At 38.4% G+C, this 14137-nt stretch overlaps 1 protein-coding gene across 4 annotated transcripts in view; it reads left to right on the top strand.

Moving 5' to 3' along the window:
* TNFAIP8 (TNF alpha induced protein 8) overlaps positions 1–10959 on the top strand; it is a 112200-nt gene extending 101241 nt beyond the window's left edge. For all 4 annotated transcript variants that reach the window (XM_057490724.1, XM_036903240.2, XM_036903242.2 and 1 more), the window contains one exon: positions 9284–10959. In XM_057490724.1, the coding sequence (XP_057346707.1) occupies positions 9284–9849 (566 nt within the window). In that variant the 3' untranslated portion in view covers positions 9850–10959. The remainder of the gene's footprint in view (positions 1–9283) is intronic.
* Positions 10960–14137: the final 3178 nt, after the last annotated feature.

Here is a 14137-nt window from a genome sequence, read left to right as displayed (position 1 = left end):
TATTAATCAATTTTCTACAATTCACAGAGTTGTAAAACAGCTAAGTGAAGAACAGTAAAAGGAATCCGAAAGGGGTGCTTTCCAGGTTCTAGTACTTCACTGAAAAGCCAAGCAGTGATTGTTTTTCTTTTTTTGGCTCATTTCAAAATCACTATTTTCTCTACAATTATCTTCTTTATTATGTTGCCTGAGCATGTCCTGTTCAATTGAAGTAAGAGAGCTTGTACTTTTCTGGAGGTGGTAGGAGACACAGTGGATGACTTAGCTTGTCATTATTGTGATGCAGATCCTTGGTTTCTAACTGCTTGGGCTCAAGAAAACACATATACACCAACATTTGCACTCAGAATCAGGTTGAAGACCTCAGATGCACTGATTTTCCCAAGACGTTTTGTTTTGTGCTAGGTTCTCCACCTCTGTGACCTAAGGCCAGTTTGGGGGGTTAACGTGCCTGGCACGTGGCTTTTGTCTCTGGAACACATTGCCTCCAGCTTGCTACCAGGGTCATTGCTTCTGACCCTTCCACGGGCAGCCCTCTGCTTTGGAGTCCCTACTGCTTCGGCTGACTGTGGCCCTGTCCCCTCCCCTGCATGCTCTTTTTCTTTTTGTTTGTTGTTTTTTCGCTATCCTGTTGGTTTTCCCACTGTGGAATTTTTGACTGTGGAGGCTGGTGTCACAAATATATCACCCACTGTATCTCCAGAAGACTGGTCCTCTCTTCTCTCCTGGTGTACCACCAAATCCCCATGTAGGGGGTTAACTCTTGCCTGTTGACTTCTGACAGTGTTTACAGCTGGTAATGGCAACTTTCTCATCCCCAAAGCTACCTGTCTTTTTACAAAGCCCCATTTAGATTTGGAGTTATTCAAATCTAAGAGAGCTAAGGTTTTATATATTTGTTTGAAGAACTTTTATTAACTGACCGCTACAGCCAGACATGCTCTCCAAATTGTTTTCTTTTCCATCCTTCCTAATACTGGATCAGATTTTAACTAGGCAAAAAGTAGCAGTGACATACAAGGAATCTGTAGTCATCGTTTAAAAGTTCCAAGCATAACAAATTTGATGGGTGAGGGAATTATATGTTTGTTGGTGAGATCGTAAAGAAAACGACTTGAGTTCTTCACTGTATTCACAATTTCTTAGAGTAACATTGGGGAATTTTTGTCAATTTCAGAACACTATAGTTTTTCGTTAATGTTATGTAGTTTGTGAGGGTTTTTTTTTTTTGCCTTCTGAGCACTTTTTTTCTTGTACACAGATGTCAGTATATTTTTGCCATTGATATTTACCTCCAAATTTGTAATTGTTGGTGCTAAAACCAGGAGTCCATGATTATCAGTTTGTTTTACAGCAAACATTACTAAAATAGACTATTTGATCAAGCCTAGAGGGGAGATAGGAGACATAAAAGAAGGGCAGTAAGATAAATAGGTGTAAAATAACATTTACACCTATTTCTAGAAAACAATTTTCAGTCATTTTAACGTAGGGGCAATCCTTTATACGTTTTTGATATATGGCACCATTTTCAATAGTTAACCATGTACATGTATATTTCCAAGCACAAGTGTATTCATCTCGGTAGGTAAAACATTCAGTCAGTACTTTTGTCTCTTGCTCCTTGGAGATCATCTATTCACATCTTTGCCTCTTCCCAGGGCAATGCCTTTGGCCCATTTCCCTGTTACATGTTTAATCATACATCCACTCAGATGTAGAGGTGGGTCTAAATGGAATCTTCTACTGTTTTTTCAAGTCAGAACCATTGCACCCTGCTTTCCTGCTGATATTTGTATTATTGTCCTCTGGTGTTTTCTCATTGTGCACACAAAACTTTCCTCTTTAATAAAAGATCTGATTGATGACATTAAGAGAAACCACATTCTTGAGTGCACTTAAAGGGAAGAAAACCACATATTTAGCTAGATGAAACAATATCTGTTTCTCTAGCTTTTAAAATAAACAAACAGAAAACCCACATATGTATTGAAGACTTGATTTTTGCAGACCAGCATGTTTTCTTCTGAGAAGAGTATTTTACTGAAGGGAGGGGGCAGTTGACTCCTACTTGTGTTGGAAGTTCCATGTACCAGGCACCCTTATGGCCCAGAGGATGACACAGTGTACAAGATTTATAGTCTCTGCTGTCAAAGAGCTGAGGTTCTAGAACAACAGATGCTGGCTGTGATGTGGAGAAAGGGGAACCCTCCTACACTGCTGGTGGGAAGGTAAATTAGTTTAACCATTGTGGAAAGCAATATTGAGGTTCCTCAAAAAACTAAAAATAGAAATACCATTTGACCCGGAATTCCACTCCTAGTAATTTACCCAAAGAAAAGAAGTTCTCACACTCAAAAAGACATATGCACCCCTATATTTATTGCACTATTTACAGTAGCCAAGATATGGAAGCAACCTAAGTGTCCATCAGTAGATGAATGGATAAAGAAGATGTGGTACGTATATACACAGTGAAATACTATTCAGCCATAAGAAGAAAACAAATCCTACCATTTGCAACAACATGGATGGAACTAGAGGGTATTATGCTAGTGAAATAAGCCAGGCAGAGAAAGACAAGTACCAAATGATTTCCCTCATTTGTGGAATATAATGAGGAAGCAAAAACTGAAGGAACAGAATGGCAGCAGACTCACAGACTCCAAGAAGGGACTACCGGTTACCAAAGGGGAGGGAGAAGGGGATTGAGGGGCATTATGATTAGTACACATGGTGTGGGGGGGTCATGGGGAAGACAGTGTAGCACAGAGAGGACAAGTAGTGACTCTGGCATCTTACTACACTGATGGACAGTGACTGCTATGGGGCATGGAGGGGGGGCTTGATGATATGGGTGAATGTAGTAACCACATTGTTTTTCATGTGAAACCTTCATAAGAGTGTATATCAATGATACCTTAATAAAAAATTTAAAAAAACAAATAAAAAAAAACTTGAGGTTCTACTAGGAGAGGCAGATGATAAAAGTGTAGGCAAATGATGAGAGTTTTAGGAACAAGGAAGTGTGATGGTTAGCAAATAATTCAAGTCAGCATCATTCTCTAATTTACATTTAAAAAATTGGCTGCTATGTGAGAAGAGATTCAGAAGGGCTTGGATTCAGCTGATGGAGGGAAATGGTGTTGGAGCGAAATGGATGGAATATAGAGCACTGGGAGAGGGAGGAATGGATAGCACTTGGCAAGGGAGAGGATGGTCTGGTGGGTGGCTCCCAGCTCGCCAGCTTGAACAAGTGGAGGGAAGGGATGTTATTCATCAAGATAGTAGAGAATGGACAAGGGGCACTTTGGAGGCAGGAGGGAATCAAGGATTCTACCCTGGACTTGGTGCATCTGAGTTGCCTGCAAAATAGCCAAGGAAAAGAAAAGCCTTCACTGCATTTGCAAAATGAGTCTGGGAGAGAGGTCAGGGCCTGGTTATTACATGGGAGTCATTGGCACATGACTCCCATGTGGTATCTGAAGCCAGGGGCATGGGTGCCATCACACAGGACTGCGGGTAAAATAGAGGAGAAAAACCAGGTCCAGCACTAGCTCTGAGATACGCCAGTTCTGTACAGGTTCTGTTAGACGATGTGGTACTGACAGATGAGTCTGAGCAGGGATAATGAAAAGCACTTAATTTTCAAGACAAAAATCATGTTTCGTGATCACAGACTGCACAGCCCCGGCCAGCAGCTCTTCAGCCCCAACCCCAAGTTGGCTCCGAAAAAGTGTCCAGTAATTCTAGGAAAGAAATCCACTGTGTGTGTGTCTTCCCTACAGAGAGGGAGAAAGAGCTTCATCCTCCCCTTAAAGGAGGCCTGCACCCAAAGAATGAAAGGAAAGCGCGAAGCGGCTCCTGCCTTTCTAGAGCAGGGTTTGAAGTTCCTCTGGGGCAGACGTGAAAGCCTCAGAGATCAACTTCCCTGTCGTGGCTCAGACTTGGTTCCAGTAAATGGGAAATGATCTTGCTTAGCTGGCAGCAGCCTTGCCCTCTCTGCCTTCTCTTGCAGGAAGTTAAAGTGCTACACAAGAGTTTTCATTTTGTCTTTATGTTTGAGAGCACATGGAGTTTAGATTTAATAAGAAAAGTAGCTTAGAAGAGAAGCAAACTTGCAAGTCCCACCTTGGAAAAAGGAGCATAGCGGAGTCTCTCACCCCCCTCACCTGCTGGTTCCGATTACTTCACAGTGTACACTACTTTCCATCTAATTGACATTGCAGTAAAGCCCACGTGGGACATTTGTAGACTGTGCCATGTTCTAATAGACCAAAAACAGAATAACCTTTCAACCTTATGTAAAATAAATTCCTGAAACCCTGGTTATTTATTGTGTATCTGAAATTTGGGGGGTGTCCCTTCATATATAAATCAAGTTTATTTGTTGAGGTCCATATCATAAGTTCCTATTTTTTTTATTAAAGTGTCACTGATATTCAATTCTATGATGGTTTCACATACATAAAACAATGGTTTAATATTCACCCATATTATCAAGCCCTTACCCCTCCGTTGCAGTCACTATCAACGTTGTAAGATGTTACAGAATCATTAATTGTATTCTCCATGCTGTACTACCATCCCAATGACCTACCTATGTTGTGATTGTGATGTATAGTGCCCCTTGATCCCCTTCCCCATCCACCCATCCTCCCCAGCCCTTACCCTTTAGTAACCACTAGTCCCTTTTCAGTGTTTATGAGTCTACTGCTTTATTTTATTCCTTCTGTTTTGCTATGTTTTTATACTCCATAAATGAGTGAAATCATTTGGTATTTGTCTTTTTCCACCTGGCTTATTTCACTGAGCATAAGACCCTCTAGGTCCATCCATATTGTTGCAAATGGCAGGATTTCTTTTCTTTTTATGGCTGAATAATATTCCATGTGTATATATGCCACATCTTCTTTATCCATTCATCTATTAATGGACATTGAAGTTGTTTCCATATCTTGGCTATTGTAAATAGTGCTGCAGTAAACATAAGGGTGCATATGTCTTTTCAAATCAGGGATTTTGTTTTCTTTGGGTAAATTCCTAGGAGTGGAATTACTGGGCCAAATGGTATTTCTATTTTTAGTTTTTTGAGGAGCCTCCATGTTGCCACAGGGGTTGAAACCAATATAAGTTCTGTAATGGAAAATGGTCCTTGGTCTTAATGTGGTAATAGTAACTGCATGTGTGCCATTTATTTTTGTGTAAATCATTTAGTGTGAATTAACCCATATACTCTTCTGCAAACCATTGAAGAATAAGAGTAGAAATGAACTATTGCTTAAATGGTGAAAACAGAATAAAGCTTGGAAGCCTTCATAAAACTGGCTTTTTCACTTGCTTTTTCACTTTCCTTTTCTTTCTCAAAATACACTTTAGTTCTTCTTCTGTAGTTTCAGTTCATGTTTCAGGAGTTTGAATATTGACATTCGTGAGGGCACCACTTCTTGTTCAGTCGAGACGTTCTCTCAGGGTGTATGGCCCTGTGTATTTATGAATGGCGTTCTGGTGATTAGTAGCCTTTTTGCTCTATAATGTCACTGGCTTGTCCCAGCCAGAAGTAGTTGTATATCACTGATGCCTTGACTCATTCCTACATATCTGTATTTTTAAGCCTTTGGTCTTTCATTACTGAGTGACTGCTTTCAACACCAAAGCCCAGGCTAATATCAGAGAGAGCAGCTGCTCCTGGACCCAGAGGTGGACTGGAGCTCCTGAGAATGACAGCTCCCGGGACCCAGGAAAAGGAGGAGAAAGCACAGCTCTAGTCGAGCAGCAGTCACGGAAGCCATGGGGAAAATTTTTGGAGAATAACTGTTTATTGAACATTTCACTAAAAATCAGCTGGCTGTAAGCTAGGAACATCACAGTGCTTCGGTACTATTTAATACATACAGCTGTTATTATGTGTATCTAAATCTCAGTCACATTAACTTCTGATCATTCCAAACCCAAACTTTAAACAGCAGTTTTTTCAAAGCACGTTGTATAGATGACACATTTCATTAGCTCTTATACTGTGGTTTTTTCCCCACAATGTGTAAAAATGCAAAAAGAACAATGGCCATTCATCAGATTAGCAAGTAAACTCTCCAAATAATTTTGTGTTTTACCCAACATTCAACTTGAATTCTGGAGTGGTTAGGATGGCCAACTGATAGGTACAGGCCAATGTCTTGAGAAATGTGACTTTTTAAAAAATTTGTTATTGGTTTTGGATATATAACACAGTGATTCAACAGCTACCCATATTATTATATCCTCACCCCCTCTAGTGTGGTTAGAAAGATGTTACAGAATGATTGACTATATTCTCCATGCCGTACTACCATCCCCATGACCAACTTATATAATGACTGAGAATTTTTATACCCCTTTATCCCCCTCACCCTCTCCAGCATCCTATACCCTCCCCCATCGTAATCACCAATCACTTCTTAGTGTCTGAGTCTACTGCTGTTTTGTTCATTCTGTTTTGTTTTGTTTTTATACTCTACAAATGAGTGAAATCATTTGGTATTTGTCTTTTTCTGCCTGACTTACTTCACTGAGCATAATACTTTCTAGGTCCATCCATGTTGTTGCAAATGGCAGGATTTCTTTTCTTTTAATGGCTGAATAATATTCCATTGTGTATGTGTGCCACATCTTCTTTATCCACTCATCTATCAAGGGACATTTAGGTTGCTTCCATATCTTGGCTGTTTTAATAATGTGGCGATAAACATAGGGGTGCATGTATCTTTCCAAATCAGGGATTATGTTTTCTTCAGATAAATTCCTAGAAGTGGAATTACTGAGGCAAATGGTATTTCTATTTTTAGTTTATTGAGGAAAGGCCATACTGCTTTCCGCAGCGGTTGTACCAATTTACATTCCCACCACCAGTGTGGGAGGGTTCCCATTTCTCCACATCCTCACCAGCACTTGTTATTTCTTGTGTTTTGGATAGTGGTCATTCTGACTGGTGTGAGATGATATGTCATTGTGGTTTTAAATTGCATTTCCCTGATGATTAGTGATGTGGAGCATCTTTTCATGTGCCTGTTAGCTCTCTGTATTTCTTTAGAGAAATGTCTATTCAGGTCCTCTGCCCATTTTTTAATTGGGTCATTTGTTGGGTTTGTTTTTTGAGTCATAAGAATTCTTTATATATTTTAGATGTTAACCCCATACCAGATAAATCATTTATGAATGTATTCTCCCACATTATACGTTGCCTTTTTTTTCTGCTGATGGTGTCCTTTGCTGTATAGAAGATAGTCTGATGTAGTCCCACTTGTTCATTTTTCATTGGTTCCCTTGCCTGAAGAGATGTGTCCAGGAAATAATTGCTCATGATTATGTTCAAGAGACTTTTGCCCATGTTTTCTTTTAAGAGTTTTATGGTTTCATGTCTTAATTCAGGTCTTTGATCTATTACCCATTTCTGGTTTACTTTTGTGTATGGAGTTAGGCAGTAATCCAGTTTCATTCTCTTACATGTAGCTGTTCAGTTTTCCTAGCACCAGTTGTTGAAAAGGCTGTCTTTTCCCAATTTTGCATATTCATGGTCCCTTTATCATGTATTAATTGGCCACATATGCTTGGGTTTATATCTGGGCTCTGTCTTCCATTCCATTGATCTATGAGTCCGTTTTTGTGCCAGTACCATACTGTTTTGATTACTGTAGCTTTGTAGTACAGGTTGAAGTCAGGGAGTATAATCCCACCAGCTTTGTTCTTTCTCAGGATTGCTTTGGCTATTTAGGGTCTTTTGTGGTTCCTTATGAATTTTAGAACTATTTGTTCTAGTTCATTGAAAAATGTCCTTGATATATGTATAGGGATTGTGTTGAATCTGTAAATTGCTTTGGGCCAGATGGCCATTTTGACAATATCGATTCTTCCTATCCATGTGCATGGGATAGATTTCCATTTATTTGTGTCTTTAATTTCTCTCATGAGTTTGTTATAGTTTTCAGGGTACAGATCTTTCACCTCCTTGGTTAGGTTTATTCCTAGGTATTTTATTTTTTTTTATTAAATTGTAAAGGGAATTGTTTTCCTGATTTCTCCTTCTGCTAGTTCTTTGTTAGTATATAGGAACACAACAGATTTCTGTGTTTTGATTTTGTATCCTGCAACTTTGCTGAATCCAATTATAGTTCAAATAGTTTTTTGGTGGATTCTTTAGGGTTTTCTATTTATAATATCATATCTTCTGCAAACAGTGACAGCTTAACTTCTTCCTTACCAGTTTGGATGCCTTTTATCTCTTTGTGTTGTCTGATTGCCGTCACTACGACCTCCAGTACTGTGTAGAGTAAAAGTGGGGAGACTGGACATCCTTATCTTATCCCAGTCTTAGAGGAAAAGCTTTCAGCTTTTTGCCATTTAGTATGATGTTAGCTGTGGGTTTGTCTATATGGCCTTTATTATGTTATGTACGTATCCTCTATACCCATTTTGTTAAGAGTTTTTATCATGAATGGATTTTGAATTTTGTCAAATGCTTTCTTAACATATCTTGAGATCATCATATGGTTTTTATCCTTCTTTTTGTTAATGTGGTACATGGTATTGATCAATTTAGGAATATTATGCCATCTTTGCATCCCTGGAATAAACCCCCCTTGCTCGTGATGGATGATCCTTTTTGATGAATTTTAAAATTTGGTTTGCTAATATTTTGTTGAGGATTTTTGTATCTGTGGTCATGATATATTTGACTTTTTGCAACTGTTTTGCAAAGCAGGACTCTCCTTTTGATTTTTGTCCATGAATTTGCCATTTTACTCAATCTCTTGGCTTTGCTATTTATCGCTCTTACATTAAATGGGTTTCTTTAAATTGTACTTGGTTCCTGTTGCCCAGAGGACAGTTGCAGAGTTGATTTTATAATTTTGATATGTTTATTATAAAGTTAAAATGAGAAAAATTGCCTAACAAACATACTGCCTTGTGAAACACTATTTTTAGAATCAGAAAAGGTTATTTTTAATAGGATTTTCACCTTTAACTTCTGAACAAAGTATTGACTACATAGTGGACAGTATAAAGCACATGAGTTGCCAAAGACCATAAAGACTGCAGAACAACCTGTTACTTCCCAAAGGAGAACCTGATGCCCAGAAATGAAGGAAAACTTTTTTGGTTCTTTTCTGAACAGAAATGAATGTCAATAGAAGGGAGGCAAACTGTATAGTGGGAACATGAGGAAGAAGATACTCTTTGGTATCTGTTTTTGAATGTGCTTTTTTGACATTTACTGATTTTTTTTGTCTTCCTCCTCTGTTTTTAGTGGCCACGGATGTCTTTAACTCCAAAAACCTGGCCGTTCAGGCCCAAAAGAAGATCTTGGGTAAAATGGTATCCAAATCCATTGCTACTACCTTAATCGATGACACCAGCAGTGAGGTGCTTGACGAGCTGTACAGAGTGACTAAGGAATACACCCAAAACAAGAAGGAGGCTGAGAAGATCATCAAAAACCTCATCAAGACAGTCATCAAGCTGGCTATTCTTTACAGGAATAATCAGTTTAATCAAGATGAGCTGGCATTGATGGAGAAGTTTAAGAAGAAAGTTCATCAACTTGCAATGACCGTGGTCAGTTTCCACCAGGTGGATTACACCTTTGACCGGAACGTGTTGTCCCGGCTTCTCAATGAGTGCAGAGAGCTGCTCCACCAAATCATTCAGCGCCACCTCACTGCAAAGTCACACGGACGGGTCAATAATGTCTTTGATCACTTTTCAGATTGTGATTTCTTGGCGGCTTTATATAACCCCTTTGGAAATTTTAAACCCCACTTGCAAAAACTTTGTGATGGTATCAACAAAATGTTGGATGAGGAGAACATATGAGTATGTGAATTAAGATTGTGACTGCTCATGATTTATTTGAAGATGGAGCGCTGCTGATTTATGAAGGAAAACATAATTTTGTCAAGATTACACATATTTCAGAAAGACTTTGCCCAATTCAGTTGTCAGACATTAACAATAATGTTTTATGAGGCTCGTTATATTTGAAGAAAAAGCATTTTGCCAAAAACTCTGGTGAAAAGAGTCCTAACAGTTAACAGATCACGGGAAAGATGTATGGTTGCCTAATGCAAAAATAGAGTTATGCAAAGAAAACTGTGTGGCTTCAAACCTCAAGACACCTCTTTTAGGGCAGTTGTTGTGTTGGTGGCACATTGGATATTTCTAACGTGTACAGAGCTATGTACTTTGATTCGCTTATATTCCTTACTATATATATGTACCTCTTTTAAAAAGCCAAGAGCTCTTTCTTGCTGTCCTTGTTCCTTTGAAAACAATTCCATTTTCAAGTTTGCCTTTTGTTAAAGATTCTTTTTTAAAGATTTTGTCACTGACATTCAAGAATTCAGACAAATTGAACCCTCAGAAAAATAGAAAATGGCTTCTCTAACCAATAATGTAGAAACCGACTATATTTGACATTATGAGTAATGTCTAATATAAGAATATGCTTCTGGATTCAAGTCCTGTTTTTCAGTACCGACAGTGATACTACCCAAATCATGGTAATTCCCCAAAATGGAATGGCATGTCAATTGCTTTGAAATGATTGCTGAGGGCTTAACTTTCTTTCAAGCATGTTATCTTGGAAATGTGCTGATGGAATCTTCATTTTTAATATCCATTTCAAATGTAAGAGACAAAAAAATCTAGATTGTTCTTGATATTGAGACAAAACATAAGTGTTATTAAGAAAGATGAAACAATCTTTATTACAAGATGAGCCCATCAAAATAATTTAGAGGGATGAGGGGCAAAGGGAAGAAAGGATTTTGCCACAGAACATGAGAGTGAAAATTAATGCATTTCAATGTTCAGTAAGATTTGTTAGGTAAATAAAGAATGTCACTTTTTTATTTAACTGATAAGGTTTTGCTATTTTGTTACTTGCTATTTTGATGAGTAAACCAAAGAATATTTGCATTCTGAGCAGTTCGTGTGTTGTTTCTGTATAATTTTAAGTGCGTGATTGATAAAGTAACATTGGCTTATATTGCAAAAAGGAAATGGGAACATGTTGGCCAACCGTGTCACATAGGAAATAAGAGACTCAACCACCAGCACTAAATATTTGTATTCTCAGTGTGTCTGTGCTTTAGTGAGGGTCCTCTTTTGCTTTGAATTTGCCTGCCTCCCAAATATTGACATTAAAATAATAATTCACTCTAAGCCAGTAGGTGATCACAGTATTGATTACAGCAATAGCATAGTGACTGTAGAAATGACTCCTCTAACTTCATAGCCTGCAAAACAGCTTATAAATTTGATTCAGCAGTCTTCCTTGACCAGTGCTGCTTTCCCCACATGGGAAAGCTGAGAATTTGGTCTGTGCTCTATTCTCCAGAGTGTTCTGTTCTTTACCAGCAGAGGCTTGGGGAATGGAGTGTCTAGGCAGTTGGTGGGTGCTTCTTGTTCATCTCCAGGTAAGCACAGGACCAACCAGAGAGACCAGACTTGCGGATAAATTTAGATCAGCCTGGGCACATTTGGATCACAATCAAATGGGCTTGGGAGGGGAGAGCAACCTTTAACCTCACAGAGAGGGAAGGCAGTGAGGCCTGTCCTACGGGAGGGGATCCTGTTTACTGCCGTCTCTCAGCACTGTCTTCTGGAGGGAAACCATCTCCTTATCATCCTGCATCTGGAAGGCATGCCTTAGAAGGATCAGTCACAAGTATTGATCACGCGTTCATTTCTGATGCAGCAGGACTCCCCTTGTGTGTGAATTTAGTTGGGGGTGGGGTGGGATGGGGGAGGGCTGGAAAGAACCCAAATGAGCTTAGGGATAGCTAATTGCTGAGCCAAGCCAATTGTCATTTTGGGGTCTTACGAACATTTTTTTAAATTGAATCTTTTTACATTTTGGAAAAAAATAATGAATTGTGTTATAATTGATTTTTTTAAAATTTGTGCTAATGGCTTCTTTGCAGACATTATGCATTAGGATAATAGGTAAGTGATAATACTAGTGTTAACAGCTGATACAGAATGGTTATTAGCCGATTTTATCCCTGCCATAACCATCACCATTTTACAGATGAGGAAACAGGCCAGAGGAGTTAAGGCCTGAGGTCACATAGCTATTACATATCAAAGCCAGCTTATCAATAGAGCTGTATTCTCCTTTAAAGATAATATGGACAAAGATGATTCTAGAAACGTCATTGGTTCAGTAGAGTGGCCAGTGGGCATCTGAAATGGTTTTTCACATAGTGATATTTTAGATGGTTATTTCAATCATTTTTGATCATACAGGTCTCACCTACTCTCTAAAGATCTGGGGATGATTATATATAAAGACATTTTCCAAAGTTTTCAACAGAGCTTCTAATGTGGAGCCTTATGGCTCAAATTTCTGTCCCTTCTGGAACTTCAGGATGCTTACAATTAACAATGACTTTGAACTTGAACCATATCCACCCCCACCCCCTGCCAGGCAGTCTTTCCATGCACGTAAGGGGCGCTATCCACGCACCAAGACAGAAACAACAGTTCATTGTTGTGTTCCCCAGAAAAGGTATGGCATCGATTTGAGACTTAGAGGTTTAGAGGCTGGAAATAGTTGAGCAGGTAAGATTAAAAATAGCCTTGTGTTTTTCTGATTATTAGAATTTTCATATACAAGTCAGAGGTAGTTTAAAAGAAGAGCAAGTGTTAAGAACTTTAGTGGTACAGAAATGATGCTTTTTTATTTTTAGTCATATACAAGTATCTCATTCACAATTATCTGGAAAGATTTTTCTCCCACCATGTAAATATTTTTAAAAAACAGGAAGTTTAAACTTTCTGATGGGTTTTCCCCCAAAAGGATTAAAATAGCCCTTTCTGTGGTCTGTACATACCAATTGGATCTTTACTGAGAATTTTAATTTATCCTTTGATATATTCAATGAGAGCACCCAAATTAAAGTATAATGAACACATCAAACTTGACAGATAATAAGTGAAAGATGAATGTCTTTCCATATGAGATACTTGTATTGAAAAGTACTATTTAATTGCTAGGAAGTTAAAATATTCTAATAAAATAATTAGTGTGTTTATAGGATTTATAATATTTTTGCATTTTTAGCTAGTCTTGCATTTTTATTTCCAAATATGCATTATCTAAATTAGTTGAACTTTGCAGTGTTTGCAAAAACACTGTTTTGCTAGAAACATTGCATTCTTGGGCATAAAACTTCTACGTAATTTATTAAGCTCAAAGCAGGGTTTAGTACTCAGTTCTGTTTGTGACAGATAAAATTTTATCCTAGCTCTAAAATAGTTTTCTTTACAGTGCATCAGATAAAGTCTTTATAGACTCGTCCTAATGAAAACATTGAGGCATTAACGAGAAAAATGAGCCAACTTTTTGTTTCCAAAATGAAACAACAAGAAACTGTTTGGGCTCATAAAATCACATATCACTACTATGGCAAACTATTGAAAATCCATTTTCTCTTTTACTGAGGTGTCCCGATGGTTACTTATGCATGCCCAGTGCCAGAAAGACACTTTCATTTCAAGGAATTTCCCCAAATGGAAATCTTTTTGTGTAATATTGATTCATGTCTGTCTAGCCAAATATGTGTTTTCCATCTAGCAGTGAATATCAGCCCCACATTGCAGGGGGTAAGCCACTCCAGAAATGTCTGCTACACACTGAGGATACAGACAAGTCAGCCAGCGTTCACAGTTAAGACAAAAACATCTGTGCTTCGGAAAATGTTCTTCAAGTACAGAAAATTATCCTCCGTGTCCACCAAATTTCTGTGAGATCTTTCTGCGATTAGCTAGCCAGTGGATAAGGCCCCCCATCTTCCTTCATGGGGGACTGAAGAAATTCCCTGCCTTCCCCACTAGCAGCTGTATAATGTATTTCTGCTTCATGGAAATTAGGTGGCTGATCAGGCACTTGGGGTTCGTTCTTAACACAAAAAATATTTGATTTTTACAAATGTGTTCTGATTTGCAGAACATTCTAAGACAGAATGCTTCTCTGTACTTTGGCATTTCCATTTAAAAGCTTGCAGATGGATTGAGTCATTTAAACCTGCCTGATGTGAGGTATAAACACAGGCATAGGAGTGAAAACTCATATGCATACCTAGATCATCACAATTAT

The sequence above is a fragment of the Manis pentadactyla genome, chromosome 13 (assembly GCF_030020395.1).
Source record: "Manis pentadactyla isolate mManPen7 chromosome 13, mManPen7.hap1, whole genome shotgun sequence".
NCBI classification, from domain to species: Eukaryota; Metazoa; Chordata; class Mammalia; order Pholidota; family Manidae; genus Manis; species Manis pentadactyla.
The sequence above is the reverse complement of the archived record's forward strand: the minus strand, read 5'-3'. Positions and strand labels throughout refer to the sequence as shown.